General features: G+C 60.5%; 1 protein-coding gene across 3 annotated transcripts; it reads right to left on the reverse strand.

The window, feature by feature from the left end:
• Positions 1–3,234: 3,234 nt before the first annotated feature.
• On the reverse strand, positions 3,235–17,290 carry LOC104139777 (glutamine synthetase). 3 transcript variants are annotated; one of them, XM_068915363.1, is made up of 8 exons: positions 13,811–17,290; positions 11,768–11,858; positions 10,552–10,727; positions 9,776–9,937; positions 7,433–7,579; positions 6,120–6,247; positions 4,297–4,496; positions 3,235–3,962 (listed from the first exon to the last, which is right to left on the reverse strand). In XM_068915363.1, exons 3-8 carry the CDS (start codon positions 10,715–10,717, stop codon positions 3,641–3,643), a joined length of 1,125 nt encoding a protein of 374 aa, XP_068771464.1. In that variant the 5' UTR covers positions 10,718–10,727; positions 11,768–11,858; positions 13,811–17,290; the 3' UTR covers positions 3,235–3,640. The 3 variants fall into 3 exon arrangements, with proteins under 3 accessions (XP_068771464.1, XP_068771463.1, XP_068771462.1); XM_068915362.1 differs by having other exon boundaries at positions 12,422–17,290; XM_068915361.1 differs by lacking the exons at positions 11,768–11,858; positions 13,811–17,290 and adding an exon at positions 11,004–11,086.
• Between the last annotated feature and the right edge of the window lie 634 nt (positions 17,291–17,924).

Genomic DNA, 17,924 nt, shown 5'->3' on the forward strand with positions numbered 1-17,924 from the left:
AGCTCCTCGCATCTGGCCAGCGGCTTTGAGTAATGCTATTGTGAGCATCAGGATTGCAATTCTAACGTCCTTTTTATAACTGGCTCAGGAAAAAAAAAAAAAACAAACCCAAATCCTCAAGGCTTCAATCGAATTCAAAGTAACAGAATTTATAGCGATGAAGAGAGACCCGAAGGCAGAGGAACCGGCAGGCTCCTGCGCTGCTGCTACCTGTCCCTGGGCCGCGCGTGCCGCTCGCCTGCTCCGGGGAGCCCACCGCAGCGGCCGGGGGGGCCGAGCCGCGGCGCTGCCCTGGGATGCTCTGCTCCCTGCCGCACGCGCCACCGGCCCCGGCCTGCTGGGACACCCCGGCGACCGTCCGGGGGGTGGGAGCGAGGCCCAACAGCAGCAGTGCGGCTGCCTGGCGGCTTGAATCGATGCGATAGCGCCTGGTGGAGCTGCTTTTCGCCTTCCGTTTCTGACCGGCAGACGGGGCGAGCTCCCGCTCGGCTGGCTGGCGGGGATCGGCTCCTCGCAGAGCCGCCCCGGGGCTGGCGAGGGGAACGGGCCACCGCCTGTGACCGCTCACGTGGAAACCCAGGAGTTGGCGAAGGAAGGCTGGTCCTCCCTTTGGTCCTTGGTCCTTGCCTGTCCAGTGGGCAAGCAGGTGAGCTGGTCCTAGGGGGCGAGTTGGACCCGTGCAGGGCAGAAATGAGGCGTCGGCGTGGATGAGGCGCATGGCGTTGCCCACTTGCAGCTCTTCTGCAAGCAAGACGGGAACATTTGCATCTCCCAGCTGCTCCGCTTCGGCCAAGATCTAAGCTGGAGAAGCACCAGAACCGCTGTCACCCTGGCTTCCTCCTGTTGCCCGAATCTGGGGCGGTTTATAGCCCCCAGGTTTAACCCTGGCTTCTGCAGGGGCCGTAAGGACTCCTGCCGCCCCGAAAGGCGCCTGGGGACGGGCCCGGCCGGGCCGGCCGAGGCACCGGCTGCTCCCCGGCAGCGCGGCGGGACGGCAGCGGCAGCGCGGTGGGACGGCAGCGGGGCGGGACGGCAGGGGCGGGACGGCAGGGGCGGGACGGCAGCGGCAGCGGCAGCGCGGCGGGACGGCAGGGGCGGGACGGCAGCGGCAGCGGCAGCGGCAGCGCCGCGCGCCCGCCCCGGCCCCCCGCCGGCTCCGCGTGTTATTTGCGTCGGAGCCTGCTGAGGGCAGCAAACCCCTAAGAAGCGCATCCAGACCCCAACATCCCCGGTGCTCGCCAGCCCCAGGAGAGGGTCCCTGCGGCCCGGCCGGCACCCCCGTGCCCGCCCGCTCCCCGCCAGCTGCGGGAACCGGAGCAGCGCCCTCCCGGCGCACTCCTTGCGGTGCAAAACCCCGGGGAAGACGAAGCCCAAACCACCCTGGAGCCCGAGCCGGCACCCCGACGGCCCCACTGGGGAACGCGTGGCCAGGAGGAAAGGAGCTGCCCCCTGAAGCGCGGCCAGCGGGCACCCCCGGCCCAGCTCGCCGTTGCTCGGTGCACCCGGGGCTCAGCCTGCCGGCGGCTGCGTTTCCCCTCCAGCGCGGACCCGGGGCTGTAAATCACTGCTGCGTTAGAAAAACACTTGGGCAGGTGGTTTCCAGCTATTTTGAGGAAGAAAACACATATTGTGGCAAAGGATTTCAAAGGCACGAGGAGGAGGGAAGTGTCTGGTCGTGCGGCCGCGCGGGGACCGGCCCCCAGGGACACCGGCAAAGGGCAGCCAGGGCTGGTCCCAGCTCCGGCTCTGACCTCGGCCAAGTCCCTGGCTCCCCTGGGAGCGTCCCCTTCCTTCTCCCGTTCGTTAACGGAGGGCTGAAATCCAGGAACGATCGCAAAGCATTTGGATGGCGGCCTTGGGGGAGCCAGCCAAAGATAGTCCTAGGGTGCAAATGCCGAGTCAAGCGCTTCCTAAATTTAGCAAGGGCCATACAGCACCACACGATGACAGCTGAAGGGCTTAAAACCACTGCTGTGCCAGGAAGCAAACACGAAAGTCTTTCTGCTCCCAATTTAACTCTTTATCGATTTCCCAGCTGCACCCAGCAGTCACTGTCCCCACGCTCAAACACAGCGTAGAGGTGAGACGAAAACAAGACCCAGCATTGCATTTTTGAGATGAAGGTTAAAAATGGGAGGAAAAGTTGCCCCCACCAGTGTCAAAATCCCCACCAGTGCATAGGAGCGACGCTCCAGCCTGGCACCCGCTCGCCTCTAGGTAACCCACCGCCGGGTCGCGTCCCCTGGCTGTCCCAGCCCTAGACGCCGCAGGGAGAGCCAGCGGCCGTCCCGCTGCCCAGCCCTGTGCTTGCACCCGGTTCCCCCGCTCCGTTGGCAGCCGGGTGGCCCAGCCCCATGTTGCTTTTCGCAGCCCGTTCACGGGTGCCGGCAGCATTTTCCCCAGGGAATCCCAGCGATTCGAGTCATACTCGTTTCCCCAGGGAATCGAGTACGGGCCGCAGGGAGCTCCTGGCGGGCTGCTGCCTGCTCCTGGGCTCTACCTCCGCCCGTGCGTCTGTCCGCCCCATCCCGTCCCGTGCGGGAGGCGCGGGCACGCCGGCCGACACCGCATCCCAGGGAGGTGGCCCCACCTGGATGTTTCGCTTGGTCAAGGCTCCCTGCAACGTAGCAGGCCGCCAGCCGGGGTGCCGCGGCTCGGCCCCGCCATGCCCCCCGCCGCGCGGGGCGGGTGGCAGCGCGGCTCCGGGTGCTGACTCAGCAGCGCACGCCCTGTGTAAACGCCCGCCAGCTGCTCCCCCGGCCGCTGTTTGCTCAGCCCGCGGCCGCTCTGTTTGCCTTTCGGAGGATCACGATGGAGGGAGATGGCCTTTGGGCCCCGCAGTTGCCACGTGTGGGAGACGCGCTCCCGGCTCCAGGGCGAAAACGGGGGCAAGCAGCTCACGAGCACCCAGCGCCAGCCGGCTCCGCTTGCCCCCATCCTGAGCCAGGCAGGGCTCCCACATCCACCCGGAGCAGCTGGTTAAATCCACTCATGCCAGGAAAGGCAGGACCAGTGCTCTGCCCTGCAGCATCCTGGGCACGGAGGGCATCAGTGTTGCAGGCACGCCGAAGTGTCTTCTGCTTTCTGGCCAAGGGGTTAAAACTGCTGGTCCAGACACCTGGCATGAGAGGTCCTACAGCATCACCCAGGCTCCCCAAAGCAGCAACCCATGAGCAAGACCCAAATTAAATCCTCCCCAAACCTCTAGGAGCTACAGACAAGTGTACCCTGCCACAGTGGAACCTGGCTGTCACGCAGCCAGGAGAACTTTTTATTACCATTTCCTGCAACATAGATATGGAAAAAAGCACCCACCCTCCCCAGGTTCAATCAGCAGCAGCTGCAGCTTCCACATAGGGATCTCTGTACATCACAGTATAAAGTCCACTGGACAAAAACTAAATCCACATTTTAAAAGACTCCCCACATCTGATCTAAAACTGGGAACCAGAAAAAATGGTTGAGAAAATAGGCTGGCCCCCCTCTCTTGCTATAAAATATATATTTCTAAGCTGACATTTCACAAAACCAGAAGCAAGGTTCCTAAAGAGTCTGAACTTAGAGTCGAGGATATTGCACGGGCACGAATCCCACGTGAGAAGCTAGTGTAGAGTTAAAAACCTCCACCCACCCCACAGCCTCAGTTGTCAGCGTAGTCTTTGGTCTCCACCCCCGTCTCATTGAGCACCGTCGTCCTCATGATGGCCTCCGTGACAGCGTAGGGGTCGCAGTTGGCTGCAGGCCGCCGATCCTCAAAGTACCCATAGCCGTCCTGGCCAACCTGCCGGGGGATGCGGATGCTGGCCCCTCGGTTGGCCACGCCAGCGGAGAACTCGAAGATGTTGGATGTCTCATGGTAGCCGGTGAGCCTCCTGGAGTTGTCTCTGCCCCCCCGGGGGTCATACACGCAGATGTGGTAGTCATGTCGCTTGCTCAGCTTCTCAATAGCTGCTTCGATGTGCCTGAGAGAGGGGAGAAGAGGTGAGGTTTGCCATCAAGCCTGCTTAAAGAGCGTTCTCTCTTCCAGGAGACTGTCACCTCTGCTCCTGGGAGGAGCACAGCCTGGGAGTCATGCTCAACGCTTGCCTTGGGCACTGCACAGGACAGATGACTTAAAATAAAACGCTCATGATTAGGTGGGGCTGTCCTGCCTGGTGCAGTGATCCAGACACAGACACGAGCACTAAGGCAGGCCACCAAGCAGCCATGAGCTGAGCCTTCCCACTAGCTGGGGCGGATCACCCCAAGCTCCTGGGAGCAGCCTTCAGCCCACAGAAATCCCCCCTGGGAACTCACTTGAGGCCACCTTCTCTCCTCATTTCCTCCGTGCTGTAGTTGGTGTGACACCCAGCTCCATTCCAGTTGCCGGTCATTGGTTTGGGATCCAGAGTGGCCACAACCCCGAAGTCCTCACAGACCCGGTGCAGAATGAACCGAGCCATCCAGAGGTGATCCCCCATCTCAATGCCTTCGCATGGGCCCACCTGAAATTCCCACTGGAATGGGAGAGAAGATCTGCTGATGATAATGGGCAGGGTTGAACCTCCCCGGCCATGACCCGCCGCAGCAAGGACTAGAAAGGCTGAGCTTTACAAATTACCCCCTAGGAATGATCAAGGGGGATGGAGAAGATCTACTTAAGTGACAGGACAGTTTTGGCATAAGATAAATGGGAATAGAATGGTCATGACTAATTACAGAAAGTCAGAGGGTTTCTGTCAGAGTGGAGGCAAATAAGGGTCTCCCACTCCTCTGAAGCCAGTGCTCGAGCTGCCAGCTAACAGGATTACAAGAGCTGCAGTGCAATAGCAAGGCACAGGACTAAAGAGGTCCTTGTTAGGCCTTTACTCAGCTGCTCCCTCCCCATCCAGAGACCAGGTTGTGCCACCCAAGGTGACCAAGTAAGGACTAGCGAGACGTTTATGGTATCTGCTGGCGTGGCCTGGCGGAGACTAAGCAGAGGATGCAGCAAGCAACAAAGAAGGATCCCAAAAAAGTCCGGGCAAATATCAGGGTAGTTAAAAGTCCTGCCTCAGCTACACTGCAGATAAGCCCCCTGCTTATCGCTGGCCAGATCAGCGGCAGGAGAGTCAGCGATTCACAGGCTGCAGGACCAGACCGCAGACGGTCGGTCTGGCCATCTGCATAATGCAATCAGGGACTCCCTTTGGCAAACTCCTAAACAAGCCAAGTCCAGCAACATCCCTTCCAACTGCTCTCCAAGGCCACGCCCCACACGAGCTTTCCAGCTCCCCAGGTAGAAGAACAGGACCCATACACCCACAGCTCTGCTTACAGCTCCTGCAGCTCGGCCTGGCTTGCACTGCCCTCTGTCCTGGTTCCCTGCTCCTGGGGATGCCAAACAGCTTTCCTCTGCTGGCCTCCCATCTCCAGCCAGCCCTCAGTGAGGGCTTTAACTTGCCCTGCCTTGGCTACTCATGAATTTGAAGGAAACCACAGAAAAGCATCCAACTCTTCATGGGCTGCGAGAGCTCAGGCTGCAGCCGTGCAAAAAGCAACCGTGCAAAAAGCTTGCTGCAATTTGGCTCTGCTGCAGCTCTGCAATCAGTGTGCAGGCAGGCTTTCTCTTGGCCTGCCCCAGAACGGGGATTTGCACACAGAGGTGGGCTAGAAGAAAAAAAAAAAAAAAAAAAAAAATCAACCCACACTCTTCAGCAAAGGCTTTGTCTAGATGAGAGCAGTTGTGATGTGAGCAATTGCTGGATTCAGCATCCCAGAGGAGCTGGAAGTTACTGAATTAGTCTGGCCTCACTGACTGTCTTTGGAGACCAGGCACCACAGAAACTCTTCCACAGAAGCTCCTCTCCTCTGGAAGCAAAAGTGCTCACTGCCTCCACACAGGTTGGCTGATGGCCATTGATACTCAGGGCACAAAACTCCCTTTTCTCCTGGGAAGAGGGTCAAATGCCACAATTACTTTTGACAACGGGAGCTGGTGAGCGCAGATCTGAGAACCAGATCTGGAAGATCTTCATGGTCAGCATCTCCAAGCCCACACTCCCGGCCTTGCGAGGCACCAAGACGCATGTGGCCTCTCCTGTTGGCTTCTGGCCAAAACAAGCAGCTCCAAAAAGCCACAAAGAGCTGCACGCACATACCTGGGAGGGCATCACCTCCGCATTGGTGCCACAGATCTTCACCCCCGCATAGAGACATGCCTTGTAGTGGGACTCCACAATATCACGCCCGTATACCTTATCGGCTCCAACCCCGCAGTAATAGGGGCCTGGAAAAGAAATAGATGTTAACACCCCATATAAAGCTTCTGGGAGCAACAGCAACACTCCAGTGTAATCCCACCACTCACAGATGTTGCAACCAGTGATCATCTAAACCAGATTTATAGGAAATTAAAGTGTGCTGGCCTCCACGGTGCCTCTGGCCCCTACTCCAAGGGCCAGCAGTGTAAGAAATTCAGGGGGTTGCAACTGTGCAACCTCAACCTTATCTATGTAGTTAAACAGGACTTGCAATGCATAAACTGGGAGGTGACCGAGAGATAAGGAAAGCAGGGCCTGCCCTACGGCACTTCATTGACCCTCTGAGCACTTAAGGCTTTGGAGATTGTTCTGACAACAGCTAACATTGCTCATGCCTAGAAAATTCAACTTGCTGTTATTTTATATGGCTCTTCCTCATTCAAGCAAGTTAAAGGAAGCTCTTCTCCCCGCCTGGGGGAAGGGAGATGTTGAAAACAGTCCGTCTACACAAAAGGCTGATTAAGCCAGGTTGGGAAACCCTTGACCCTTTCCCAGGAGGCAGATGGGGTGCTCAGATTTGCCTGCTGCTTCAAACAGGGCCAAACAGTGCTGCAGTAGCCGGCCTTCAAACGGCCAATCCTTTAATGAACAGCCACAGAGAGATTTTTCCAGTCGAGTTCTCCAGCCCTTGACAAACAAGTCCTGCAGCTAAGCTGTTTGTGTAATCAGGGTCCGGCAGGAGCAGTGCTGCCGGCCGGCTCACGTGAGCCATGGGCCATACAGCGCCCTCGGCAAACACCTCCTAACCTCCTCCCCGGCACCGATCCGGCTGCCCGCAGGCTGCCGCAATGGCAAAGCGGCACCCCAGCCGCCTGGGAGCAGGGCTGTTGGGGGAGCGAGGCCGGACGCCTGCCACCGGGGCAGCACCGTCCTGGGCAGCAGGGAGAGCTGAACTCGCCCAGTCGAGCATCTGGGCTCAGGCTTGGAATAAGGTCTCTGCATGTGGCTTCTGCCCTGGTGGTGTGCATGTCTGGAGGGTCCCAGCACCACATGGGTGCAGCCTGCTGGGAGAGCCATCTCACCCCAAAACCGGGCTGGAGCTCGATCTGACACCGAAACACTGACCCACGGGGGCATCACAGCGAGCAGGACCAGGCGTGGGGCAAATACACAAGGAAGCCCGCTGAGGGGCAGGGGAGAGCAGTACTCACCCTGAGGGCCTGGGAAACCATTGTCAGGCCAGCCGTAGGGATGGCCGTTGATGCCCAGCAGAGTGTACTCTTGCTCCATCCCAAACCAGGGGTGGCTGTCCTTAACCAAGTCCATGACTTTCTTACACGTGTGTCTCAAGTTGGTCTCTGAGAGAAGAGAAACCTCCGTTAGACCCACGCGCTGCAGGCAGACATCCTCCACACTCCATTTAATCCCAGTCACAGAGGTCTACCCTCAGCCTTTGCAAAGTGTTTCCCACAGAAGCAGAGGGCCTTAAAGAAACTAGTCAAGTGATTTCCCCCTTCCTGAGATGTTTTCTGCTCACCAGTTTCCTTTATCCATGGAAACAAGCACCGTAGCAAAATCAGGTGAGATTTATGGACTGAGAAGAGTCAGACCCTTCAACTGAAGCATTCATAAAGGTTCCCCAAACATCCATCTATGCAGCTGCAGGGCTGAGGCAGAGCAGCTCCCTCACCACAGCATCAGGCTCCAGACCAAGAAGGTTTTAATTAGGCTCCTGCTAAAACCACTGCCCACAGTCCGCAAGTGTCCTCCACCTACACTGGCACACCGAGAGATTAGGAGACAGATCCCAGCTCTGTCCTACAAGGAACCTAGAAGGTCTGACAACAGCAACTATGCATCTCCCATCCCTACTCTGCTCCCATCATGTTACAACCCTCTGTACCAGCCTCAGCTTGATTATCCTTAGACACATCTTTTTACCGCTCCAGGTTTTTGGTTAGCATCCAAGCTGGCTTGCGGAAAACCAGCTGGCCCCAGCTCGCCCCATCACAGCAGGAACGCTCAGAGCATCCAGGGCTTTACCAAGAAGATGCAAGTATCAGAGAGCAATCCTGAAACCGGAGAAAGTGTCACGAAAGGGGAGCGAGTTCAGACCAACAGCCGGCTAAAGGGAGTGACAGGGCTGAAAAATTACTTTCCCTGTGTCACAGGGAAAAGCAGCCCCTAGGCTGCAAATTCTACCTCTAAATCACAATAATTGACACCAGAGCAGCTATGACTAGCTCCAGGATTTGAGACTAAAGAGGAGCAGTGACATCTTCCTTGTACTAATGGGAGAAAAAGGAAAGAGTTTCCCCCAAGCTCACACACTCCTTAATGTAAATGAAACCCAGCTCCAGGAACCTGCAGCAGCACCACGTGTCCTGGCCAGGCGCTGAGTTAGGCAAAGCCTCAGGGCTGAGCTCTCTGTTCACAACATGCCAATAACCAACGAGCTCTCAAGATGAGGAACTTTCTTTAAAAGTCATTCTGGGTCATCTGAAGATAGAGCAGGAGCTGGGGCAGGAATCTGCACCAAAGCACTTCCCCCCACAGCTGAAATGCATCTTGCTGTGTTAAGAGGAACCAACTCTGCCTTTCACCATCATCACCCACAGACCTCCACTCTTCGAGGAAGATGCTGGGTACTGACGTGCAAACATCCCCTCTCCACTCCACCCACCGGCCTGACTGCCAGACAGTCCCTGATTTGCTTTCAGGTCAGCCAGAAGACGGCTCGGGTGCATAACGTCTCCAGAAGCCACCCGGCTAATATCCAGCCACTCCTTCCCCAAACCAGCTTCCCCTCCTTGGTCAGGCAGGAATCGATGCCCAAACTGCAGACTTCTGCCCTCGGTGATAAGGGGAACACTCCAACACGCTTCGGATACGTTCACAGGAGGATATCCCACAGCAAGACTGCGCTGCTCCAGCTCCTATCAGGCTTCTAGGTCGTTTTTGGCAGCTGCCCATCAACAAGGAGTGCAGCCACAAACACAATGCCCTAAAGCGGCCTTCCATTTCTACACCCAAATATTTTGAACAAACACTTTATCTGCGGTTTCCCATACTTAAACGCTCTAAGTGTGGAGTCGCTGACCCAAACGCTCCACGCAGCCCTCTTGCAGGGCTGCCGTTGCAACAGCACGGCCCTGAGAAGTTGCGGGTTTAGGGTTATGAGTCAGGTCACTCCTTTGGCACGGTCCAGCTTGCAGGACCTATGGGTGCTCTGCTAGTGACAGGCTAGATGTTAGCCACATTTGACTGGTTTTCTCCTCACCCTTTGCAGCACCTGCTAAAAACAGGTTCCTGCAAATCACAGCCTCTAATGGCATCTGCATTTTGGAGCCTTAGGCCAACTACTTAGTGCTGTCCATTCATCCTGGCTGAGCCGTCCCTTGGCAAAGGGGCGCCGCTCGGTCCCAGCGATCCTGGGTGACCAGCCCCTTGTCAAAAAGGGATCCTAAAAACACACTGTTGGTCTCCTCAGCAGCCAGGTGGTTCATCTGCGCTGTGTCCCGAACGCGGCGCTAAGTGAGGCAAGGACGGCTCACCTGCAGGTTTCCGGTTGTATTTCAGCACCTCGCACAACACCAGCTTGTTGGGGTCCAGGCAGAAAGGGTCTCTGAACATGCAGATGGGCACGAGGAACATGTCGCTGTTGGAGCCCTCCGCCTGGGCCGTGCTGGAGCCATCGAAATTCCACTCGGGGACGTCTGCGAGGCAGGAAAGCGGCAGGGGGAAAAGCAGGATTGAAAGAAATATCTCGCAAACAGACCGTGCAGAGAGCGAGACGGACAAGGGAGAGCCTGGGAGGATACCGAGCACCGCGGGGAGGCGTTCGCACGTCCCCGATGCCGGTCCCTTGGGCTCCCCGAGCGCCACGCGGGACAGCACCACGTTCCCCACCCCGAGCTCCCATCGCTGACCGGCTTGGGGGGGGGGGGGGGACAAGCAGCACCAGCCCCCCGTCGCGGCCAGTCTGGGCGCTTCGCCTCCCCGTCCGCAGCCGTCCTGGACCACGCTGGGTGCAACGCTGATGCCCTCTGCCCGACGGAGCCGGGCTGCGTGGCAGGATCTCATTCTCCCCGTCCCACCCAGCGCTAGTGACAGAGATTATGGATTAAGCAAACCACAGCCCGAAGGAGGCCGGATATTTACAATACTTCATACGACCTGGTGAGACGGTTGGAGCTGACATCACTGAGGCTGCAAAAACCCGAGGAAAACAGGCACCAAGCCCAAGTGCCCGAAGCAGCCCGGCTTCAATCCCAGCAATGCTGCAACAGCACATTGCACCGCGGCACCGGGAGAAGAGGCCTGCCGTTACCTTCGATGCTCTTGGGCTCCTTCTCGAGGGTCCTGCTCTTGCAGCGCACGCCCTCGCCGCTGCCGTCGATCCAGACGTAGGTGACCTGCACCAGGTCCCCCTGGGGCAGCTTCATGTACTGCTCCCTCACCAGCTTGTTGAGCTTGGAGCTGTGCGACACCGACATGGCGACAGCCCTGCGAGAGCGGCACGGGGCGCCTGGTGAGCACGGCCACGCACCTTGAACCCCCCCGCCCCCCCCCCCCCAAGCACCCCTTTAGGGCACTTCCTCCCCCGTGCCTCTTTAAAAGCACACAGCTGCCCCCAACCCCCGCCTTGCCGGGCCCCGGCGTGCACGGCGCTGTACACGGAGCCGAGCCCAGCAGCGCCGCGCGGGGCAGCCGCCCCCCCTCCCCGGCATGGCGCCGCCACCGTCCCCCCGCGGGGCGCGAACCCGCGGCCCCGGCGCTCACCGGCCCTGCGCGCTGCCCGCGGACGCGCCCCGCCGCTCCCGCCGCCCCTTTATAGGCGCCCGCGGCGGCGGCGGCGGCGGGGGCGGCGCGGCGGCGCGCTCCGCCCCGGGCAGGAGGTGGCGGCGGCCCCGCGCCTCCGCCGCCGCCCCCCAGCCCTGCCGGGAACTCCGTAGCGTTTGTTCACTGCCTGATTGCTAGCCTCCTTCCCCGCTGCAACGTGTGTTTGCTCCCTCGCGGGCTGTGTTTATGCTAGGGTCTGCCCGTGGGCTGCGAGTGGGCGTTTGGGCCCCGCGGCCTCGCTCGGGAGGCAGGAGGCTGCCGGTGCGGGGAGGGAGCCAGCGGCCCCGCCAGCCGTGCGCTCGGGGGACCCCCGCCAGCGCGTGCCCAGCTGCCCCGACACCCTCGCAGCGGGGTGATGCCCGGGAAGGGGCGCGGGAAAGCAGCCGTCACGCGACCCGGCGCCCGCCCCGCCAACACCCCACATGTCTCCGGAGGGCCGACCTCCGCCCGTCCCACCTCGGCTCGGGCAGCCCCGCCGGCGCTGTTGCCCTCGCGCTGCCGACCGACGACGCGGCCGGGCGGCGAAACGGGGGCCGCTCGCTGCTGCGAGGCCGCGCTCTCCGCCGGGGCGCTGCCGTCCCGCGTCAGGGGCGCCGGCCCGCCGGCCGCCCGAGGAAGGGCCCCCGCGCCGCTGAGCGCAGCCGCTGCAGCGCTGGCCGGCAAACGCCCCCGATCCGCCGAGTCCAGCCCCTTGCATCCGTTACCTGGTCGCGCAGCGGGAGCACAGCGTTTCACGTGTCCAGGAACCGGCTACGTGCAGCAACGGCTGCCGTTTGATTTACGGGCAGCTGGAAGCTGAGCAAACGGGTGTGAATTTCTGAGCAGAAGGTTATTCCAGTATAGCGGTGATTTACAGCCTTTGAGCCGAAACCAAGTCGCAATTAGATTAATTAAACAGGCCACTGCTTTCCGTTTTCCATCGATAAGGCGTTACGGGGTTCCCGTTGGTTAAAGCAGCCAGATAAAAAATGCCCCGGCCCGCAAACTGGCACGAGCGCAGCGCAAAGAGCCAGCGCTGTCAGCTGCCGCGAGTTTGTCTCAAATGCTCCGATAGTTCGGGAAGGGGGGACGACTGCACGTAAAAAAGACCCGACTCCCAGAGCCGCGGGACTGCGCCGGGATTCCCCGATTCCCCCCGCCCAAATAAGTAGTTTCTAACTTTTACGAGAAAAAGGATTTACAACATGACCAGGCTCAAAACCAGCCTGGGGTTGCGCTAATTCCCCAGGTGTTTAAGCGAGACTCATGCTCCCGGCAGCCGGACGCACACCCAGGAACCGGCCCGGGCTTTTTTTTGCAAAACAGTCAAACATCTCTAAGGCTGCCGGGTGACTAACGCCCTCTCGGCTAAACCTTACCAAGACAGGTCCTCGCGGGGCAGCGGGCCATGACGCCGCGCGTCTGTTTTTGCCTCCTGAGGTGTTTTGAGCCCGTAGGCAGACAAACAACGGGGAAGAAGGACGAAAGCGCCTGCGCTTGCACAAGCGCCAGGAAATGAGATCGGCAGGCGCAGAAACAAAACCTAATTAGCGATTTCGGTCAGTAGGTTGTGACGCCACCCGCGCGGGGCTGTGGGCACGAGTGACATCGCCTGGGGCACGTGCCCGATGGGACAGCGTGGAGACGGGGACAGCGGTCCCGCTGCCCCAGCCCCGGGCTGCCGCCTGGCCGGCACCACGGCCCCTTTCGGGGCGTTTTGCCGCGGGTTTTGCTCCCTGGACCTGCTCCGAAGAGCGGTATCACGAGGGGCGGCGGGATTGCACCTCTGGAGGCGCAGCGTGCCGGAGGGAAGGGTGACGTGCCGAGTGTCCTCTTGTAGCTCACTCCGGGTGGGATTGCCCCCTCCAAGCGTCCCGCTCTGGAGCAGCCGCCACCATCTGTGGCGTTTTGGGGTCCATCCAGCGATCTGGAGCCGGTCGCAAAGCCTCGCCTTGCCCGCTTCCTCTTGGGACATCTTCGCAAACAGGGCGGCAACCCAGGAGGAAATACATCTCGGGGGGAAAAACCTGAGGCTGGAGCGCTTCCGGAAGGAGTTTCGACACCCACTTACGCATGCGGCCGCGCGCGTGCTGGCTGCGTCGGGGGGGTCGCACGGATCCCCCTGCCTCTTGCACCGGCCTCCCGCCCGCCCGGGGAGCTCCCGGCTCTGATTTGGGGGCCGTCGCCTGGCAGCTGGGGCAGGACCAAAGCCAGCAGCGGGGTGGGACACGCCGGCGCGGGTGACGCGGGCGCCTGCCGGTGCCCAAGCCGGGCTGGGAACACGCGGCCTCAGAGCTGGGTCTGCCCGGCAGAGACTGCCGAGCGCTTGCAGGAAGGGACCGCAGCGCGGCTGGCAGCGAGCACCGCTCGGCCGCGTGCGGAGGGCTGACTCACGCAGGTCCGACGGGAATCGGCATCAGCAGATGTGGTACGAGAACCGTGTTTTCCCCTGGCCCGAGCGATGCCAGGGTTTGGCCACGGTGCTCACTTCCTCGAGGCAGCCGTGCGCAGAAAGCAAAAAAACCTCGTTTGCTTTCCGAAGCCAGCTCTGGCTTTGTGAAATGCAGCCGCGGGTGCGGAAAGACCTGAAAAGCCCGAGCGCCAGGGGCTCCGACGCAGACAGAGACCTTACGGGATTCAGACCGCGTTAGTTTTTATTAGTAATCTCGTGCTTTAGGAAGGATAACTCGTTTTTTGAATGCCTGGAACCAGCTCGCGCCAAAATATCCAAACTGGGGAAGACTGAATCAACACCGTTAATCTCTTACCTGCTCAAAGCCCGCTCGAGCTTCAGCAGGGCAAACACGGTGGGTTCGCGTTGCGCCAGGGCAGCAGCATCCGGGCGTCTCAGCTCCAACCTGCGTGCGCCCACCGGAGTCCGGCTCTGCCCCCAACCCCTCTACAAACGAGGCAGCTCATCAAATAGTTGAGCAGGGCTGCATTATTATTTCGTGTCAAAAGTCTGCTAGGTGGGAACAACACGTTTCTGCCGTACCACGTTTAGGGCCTAGGTTTCTACTCGCCTTGAGACCGAGTCGTGCCTTACCGTGGTTCCGCCAGTTTTGGTAGCGTTCCCGCTACGTTACCCTCACGACAGTCACCACGAGTCAGACCCGGAGGCTTGAGCCTTTTGTGCAATGTTTTCCCCTGCAAGCGAGCCCCATCTAACGAGTTCAACGTTCTCTGCCAACAGTGAATTCTTTCCCGCTCCTCTCCGAGACAGGTACAGTAAATATTAACCACCACGAGGCAACTGAATACGGGAATAAGTGACTTGCCCAAGGTCAGGCGCAGACTGGGGGGATGAAGCCAGGGATGGAGCAGGGATGTCCTTGTATCAGCAAAAGGGCACGGGTTACATCTCCAGGGACCTGTGCGGACGACTGTGTTTAAAGCGGCAGCGTGATGCACAGGGCTTTTCCCCAGATAAAGGATTCGGAAAGAAGAACTACAGCAGATTGCTGCTCAATCGCTACCGAGGCATCGCAAGGACGAACCATCGCCTCCGTCGCCGCTCCGCACGGATTTCACTGCAGTTGTGCACGGGCGGCCCGGGATAGCGAGCGAGGCGGGAGACGGGCTGTCCTGGGGGCACCGGCTTTCCCCTTTCCTGGCACCGCTTTCGGGTGACGGCCACGAAGCAGCACCTTCTGCACCGGGCCGCGTTGCCCGCGAGCCCCTGACCTGAACGCCTCCTGCCTCCCCGCGATAACGCACCCGCGAGCGGTACCCGGGCTGCTGGCGGCAGCTTTGCAGCCCCTCGCTCCTCTGTCCTCCGCTACGGCGAGAGGGACGCCAAAGCTGTCGGTAAAGCCTCCGCGCGAGCCGCCCTGCCCGCCCGACGCGCGCCGGCGCGGCCCCCCCGCGGGGCAGCCGCTGTGATGGAGAGCTTCCTTTTCACTCTGAGCGGTCCTCGCGGAAGCAGGACACCGGTCAGGAATGGAGGGTTTTGGTTTTCTTCACCCAGGCATCCCCTGCGCCTTCACGCAAGGCACTCAGGCTCCTTGCGCGGATAAAGCCCCCCCGCCACCCCCAGCGCTTCCGAGCATGATCCAGTGCAAAGCCCAAGGCAACAGCGTTTCCTCCGGCCGCGTCTGGGAACAGCGCGTGCCGCTGCGTCCCCTTCCCGAACTGCTCGGCAGGTAGATTAGCGAGAAGGCAAAGAGCAGGGTCGGCGTAGGGGAGCCAGCCACAAACATCGTAAATGGATTAAAGGGCACGCTGACCCGGGAGGAGAGTTGATGGGAACCTTCCCGCACGCACAGCCTGGGAGGAGGCAGCGTTTTCCATAGCTGAGGAAATGCGAGCGGGGTGCCGCATCAAAGGCAGATAAGAGCGGAGATGGCAAGGAGCCTGAAAGTGAAGAAAGCATGGAGATTAGGCTGCGCGTTCCTCTCCGCTCCGGAATAACTCGCCGGGGACGCTGCTTGTTGTCGGGATGCCGCAGGAGGTGTTCAAAGGTGAGCCAGATAAGGTACTTAAGGGTTTAGCAGAGAGACCCAGCATTAGTCCTGCAGACCAGGTGAAGTGACACCGTGTGACACAGCCTTTTCCTCCGTGACCCAATCTCTCAGCATCGGTCGGTCCTTGACCTCTGAGCCGGATGCCCGCGCAGGCTTGAGCCCTGCCGGCTACGGGTGGCTCGCGCCCCCTCGCAGCCGCCGGCTGGCACCCAGCCCTGCACCCATCCCGGAGCTGGGGCTGCTGGCCCGGGGGCACGGGGCTAGGTGGCGGCCCCCCTTGGCATGAGAAATGCCTGGCGTGGCGCGAGCACTTAATGAAGCAGAGGAATTGATTTTTTTCTCCCCAAGGTTTGCTTCTCCTGCTTATGTCCAGAGGTTTGCACCCAAACTGCTTCGTTCAGAAAGAGGTTTGCACCTCTTTCTCTTCATTCAAGTGATACTGTTACACCTCGTTCTATACATCCGCATTTATACCTGCTTACACACACATACACCCGTAATTCTTTGTGTCTGGCAGACTGGTGTCTCAAGTGGTCAGAAGTTCCCACCCGGGGAACCCACAGTCCCAACTCAAACGGTGCTTTGGTGGCCACCAACGCTGTTTTGGCAGCCAAGCCCCTCGCCTGTGCTCCTCCTTTAAAGCTGGCAGTCTCATACTCGGGCTTAAATCCCGCCAGTTTTCGCCAGTGTGCAATGGTAAAGCTAAGGACAGGAGAGCCCAGCAAGCAAGCTGCTCGGGTCCTACGCTGGGGAAGCCCCAAACTGGGGTTTTGATGGGCCTTCCTTCAGCTATTTGCCTGGTGGCCTTAGCCCATCAGTGCCTGCAGGGATGCCTAAGGCAGCTGGGTCCAGGCACAGGAATCCCGCTCCTGCTGGCGCTTCCCGCTGGCCCGGCAGAGCTGGGGCTTGAACCCTTGCTTTGAACCAGGCGAGGAAGGATTTGAAGCCAGGTTTTTCTTGTCCTTCAACTTCCAAGCACGAGCAAGGGGATATTTCAGCCTGGGGCAAGTGTAGCAGCCGGCCTCTCTACCTCCCCCTTTGCCAGCCGAGATAAAGCGCTTGCCTGGGCCTAGTCCGATACCCGCATAACCAAGCTTGGCCTCTCCCTCCGCGTGTCACCCTGGGCTGGTTTTGGCAGCTTCTCGCTCAGCCTGTTTGTGAGGATGCCCTCCTACACGCTGAGCGCTGCGCGGGCGGCCGGGGGCTGGACCGGGAGGTGAGCACTCCTTTCTGCAGCAGGATGACTGGCAGGTAAAGTGTTGCAACAGTTTCCTTCAGGGATGATCAGGAGACCTGCTGACGGTGCCCGAGAAACCCTGCTGCAAAGGCAGTGATTCAGCTCCTGCCTCCCCAGGCGCTTGCAAAGGAGGGTCCGGTCTCGCTGCGCCCGCGGCAGGTGCCGCGCCGGGCTGCGCCTGCGGGAAGCTCTCACACATCAGTCTGCAGGTTAACCTGGAGCCCGAGGGACGCCGGCACGTTCGCTACGGGCGCACAGTCCCCGCGCGCCGGCCCCTGTCAGCGCAGCGAGGAGCGCCCGCGGGACGAACGCTTCCTAACGGCCGGCGCCGGGGCCGCCGCTCACCCGAAGCCCCCGGGAAGAGGCAGGAGCCCCGGGAGCTCGCCGGGGACGGGGGCGGCCGCCGAGGCCCTGACTCACCGCCGGGCAGGCCGTTTCTCGGCCTCTCTTCCGAGAAAGGCGTCCCGGCGCGGCGCGCGCCCCGCTCGGACCCCTTGCTCTTTAGCGCTTTATTTCACGCCAGCTCAATGCGTTTTGCAAGCAGGTTAGAGCAACGTGCTGCACATCACTCCTGTCCCCTGGCAAAGCACCTGCCGGGAGAGACTGGGCGAAGGCACGGTGGCTCTCGCTGCGCTGAGGCCACCGCGAGGAGCGCCCTGCCCGCGGCTCGGCCAGAGCGCCACGCGGCCCCCGCCCCGCGCCCTCTCTCGCACCTTGGCCACGTCTCGCCGGAGCCCCGCCGGCCAGGGCGGGAGAGGCCGCCGGCGGCGGTCCCCGAGGCCCCCAGCGGACGCTTCTGCCCTGGTCTCGTCAGCAAGGCTGGGAGGGAGAAGACTTAAACGCTTCCCCGCAGAGAAATCCTTCTCCCTGCTGGTCTGGCCGGGAGCAGAGGACGCGTTTCATCGGCCAGGTCTCTGCTGTCCCTCTTCATTCGGCGTCTCCGAGGCTGCCGTTCGTCGCGTCGCGCAGCCCTAGGAAGCCGGTTGCATGTTAAATCCATTCTCTGTTCCATTCTCCGCCTTGGCCAGCTGGCTAAGCTGCACTTACTTACCCTTTTACTGAATCCAAAATGGTCGGGGACGGGCAGGGCTGGGTAAGGGGCCGCTCTCTCCTCCCCGCCTGGCCGCAGAGCTGGGCAGCGTCTCGCTGGCCGGGAGCTCCCCCAGCAAGAGCCCCCCTGGG

The sequence above is a fragment of the Struthio camelus genome, chromosome 20 (genome assembly GCF_040807025.1).
Source record: "Struthio camelus isolate bStrCam1 chromosome 20, bStrCam1.hap1, whole genome shotgun sequence".
Classification (NCBI taxonomy): Eukaryota; Metazoa; Chordata; class Aves; order Struthioniformes; family Struthionidae; genus Struthio; species Struthio camelus.

Excerpts from the sequence above, each read along its gene's own strand:
- LOC104139777 (XM_068915363.1), bottom strand. The coding sequence starts at position 10,717 with ATGTCGGTGTCGCACAGCTCCAAGCTCAACAAGCTGGTGAGGGAGCAG. Across the intron at positions 9,938-10,551 it reads GGAGCCCAAGAGCATCGAAG|ACGTCCCCGAGTGGAATTTC; the intron begins GTAACGGCAGGC and ends CCTGCCTCGCAG. Across the intron at positions 7,580-9,775 it reads ATACAACCGGAAACCTGCAG|AGACCAACTTGAGACACACG; the intron begins GTGAGCCGTCCT and ends CTCTTCTCTCAG.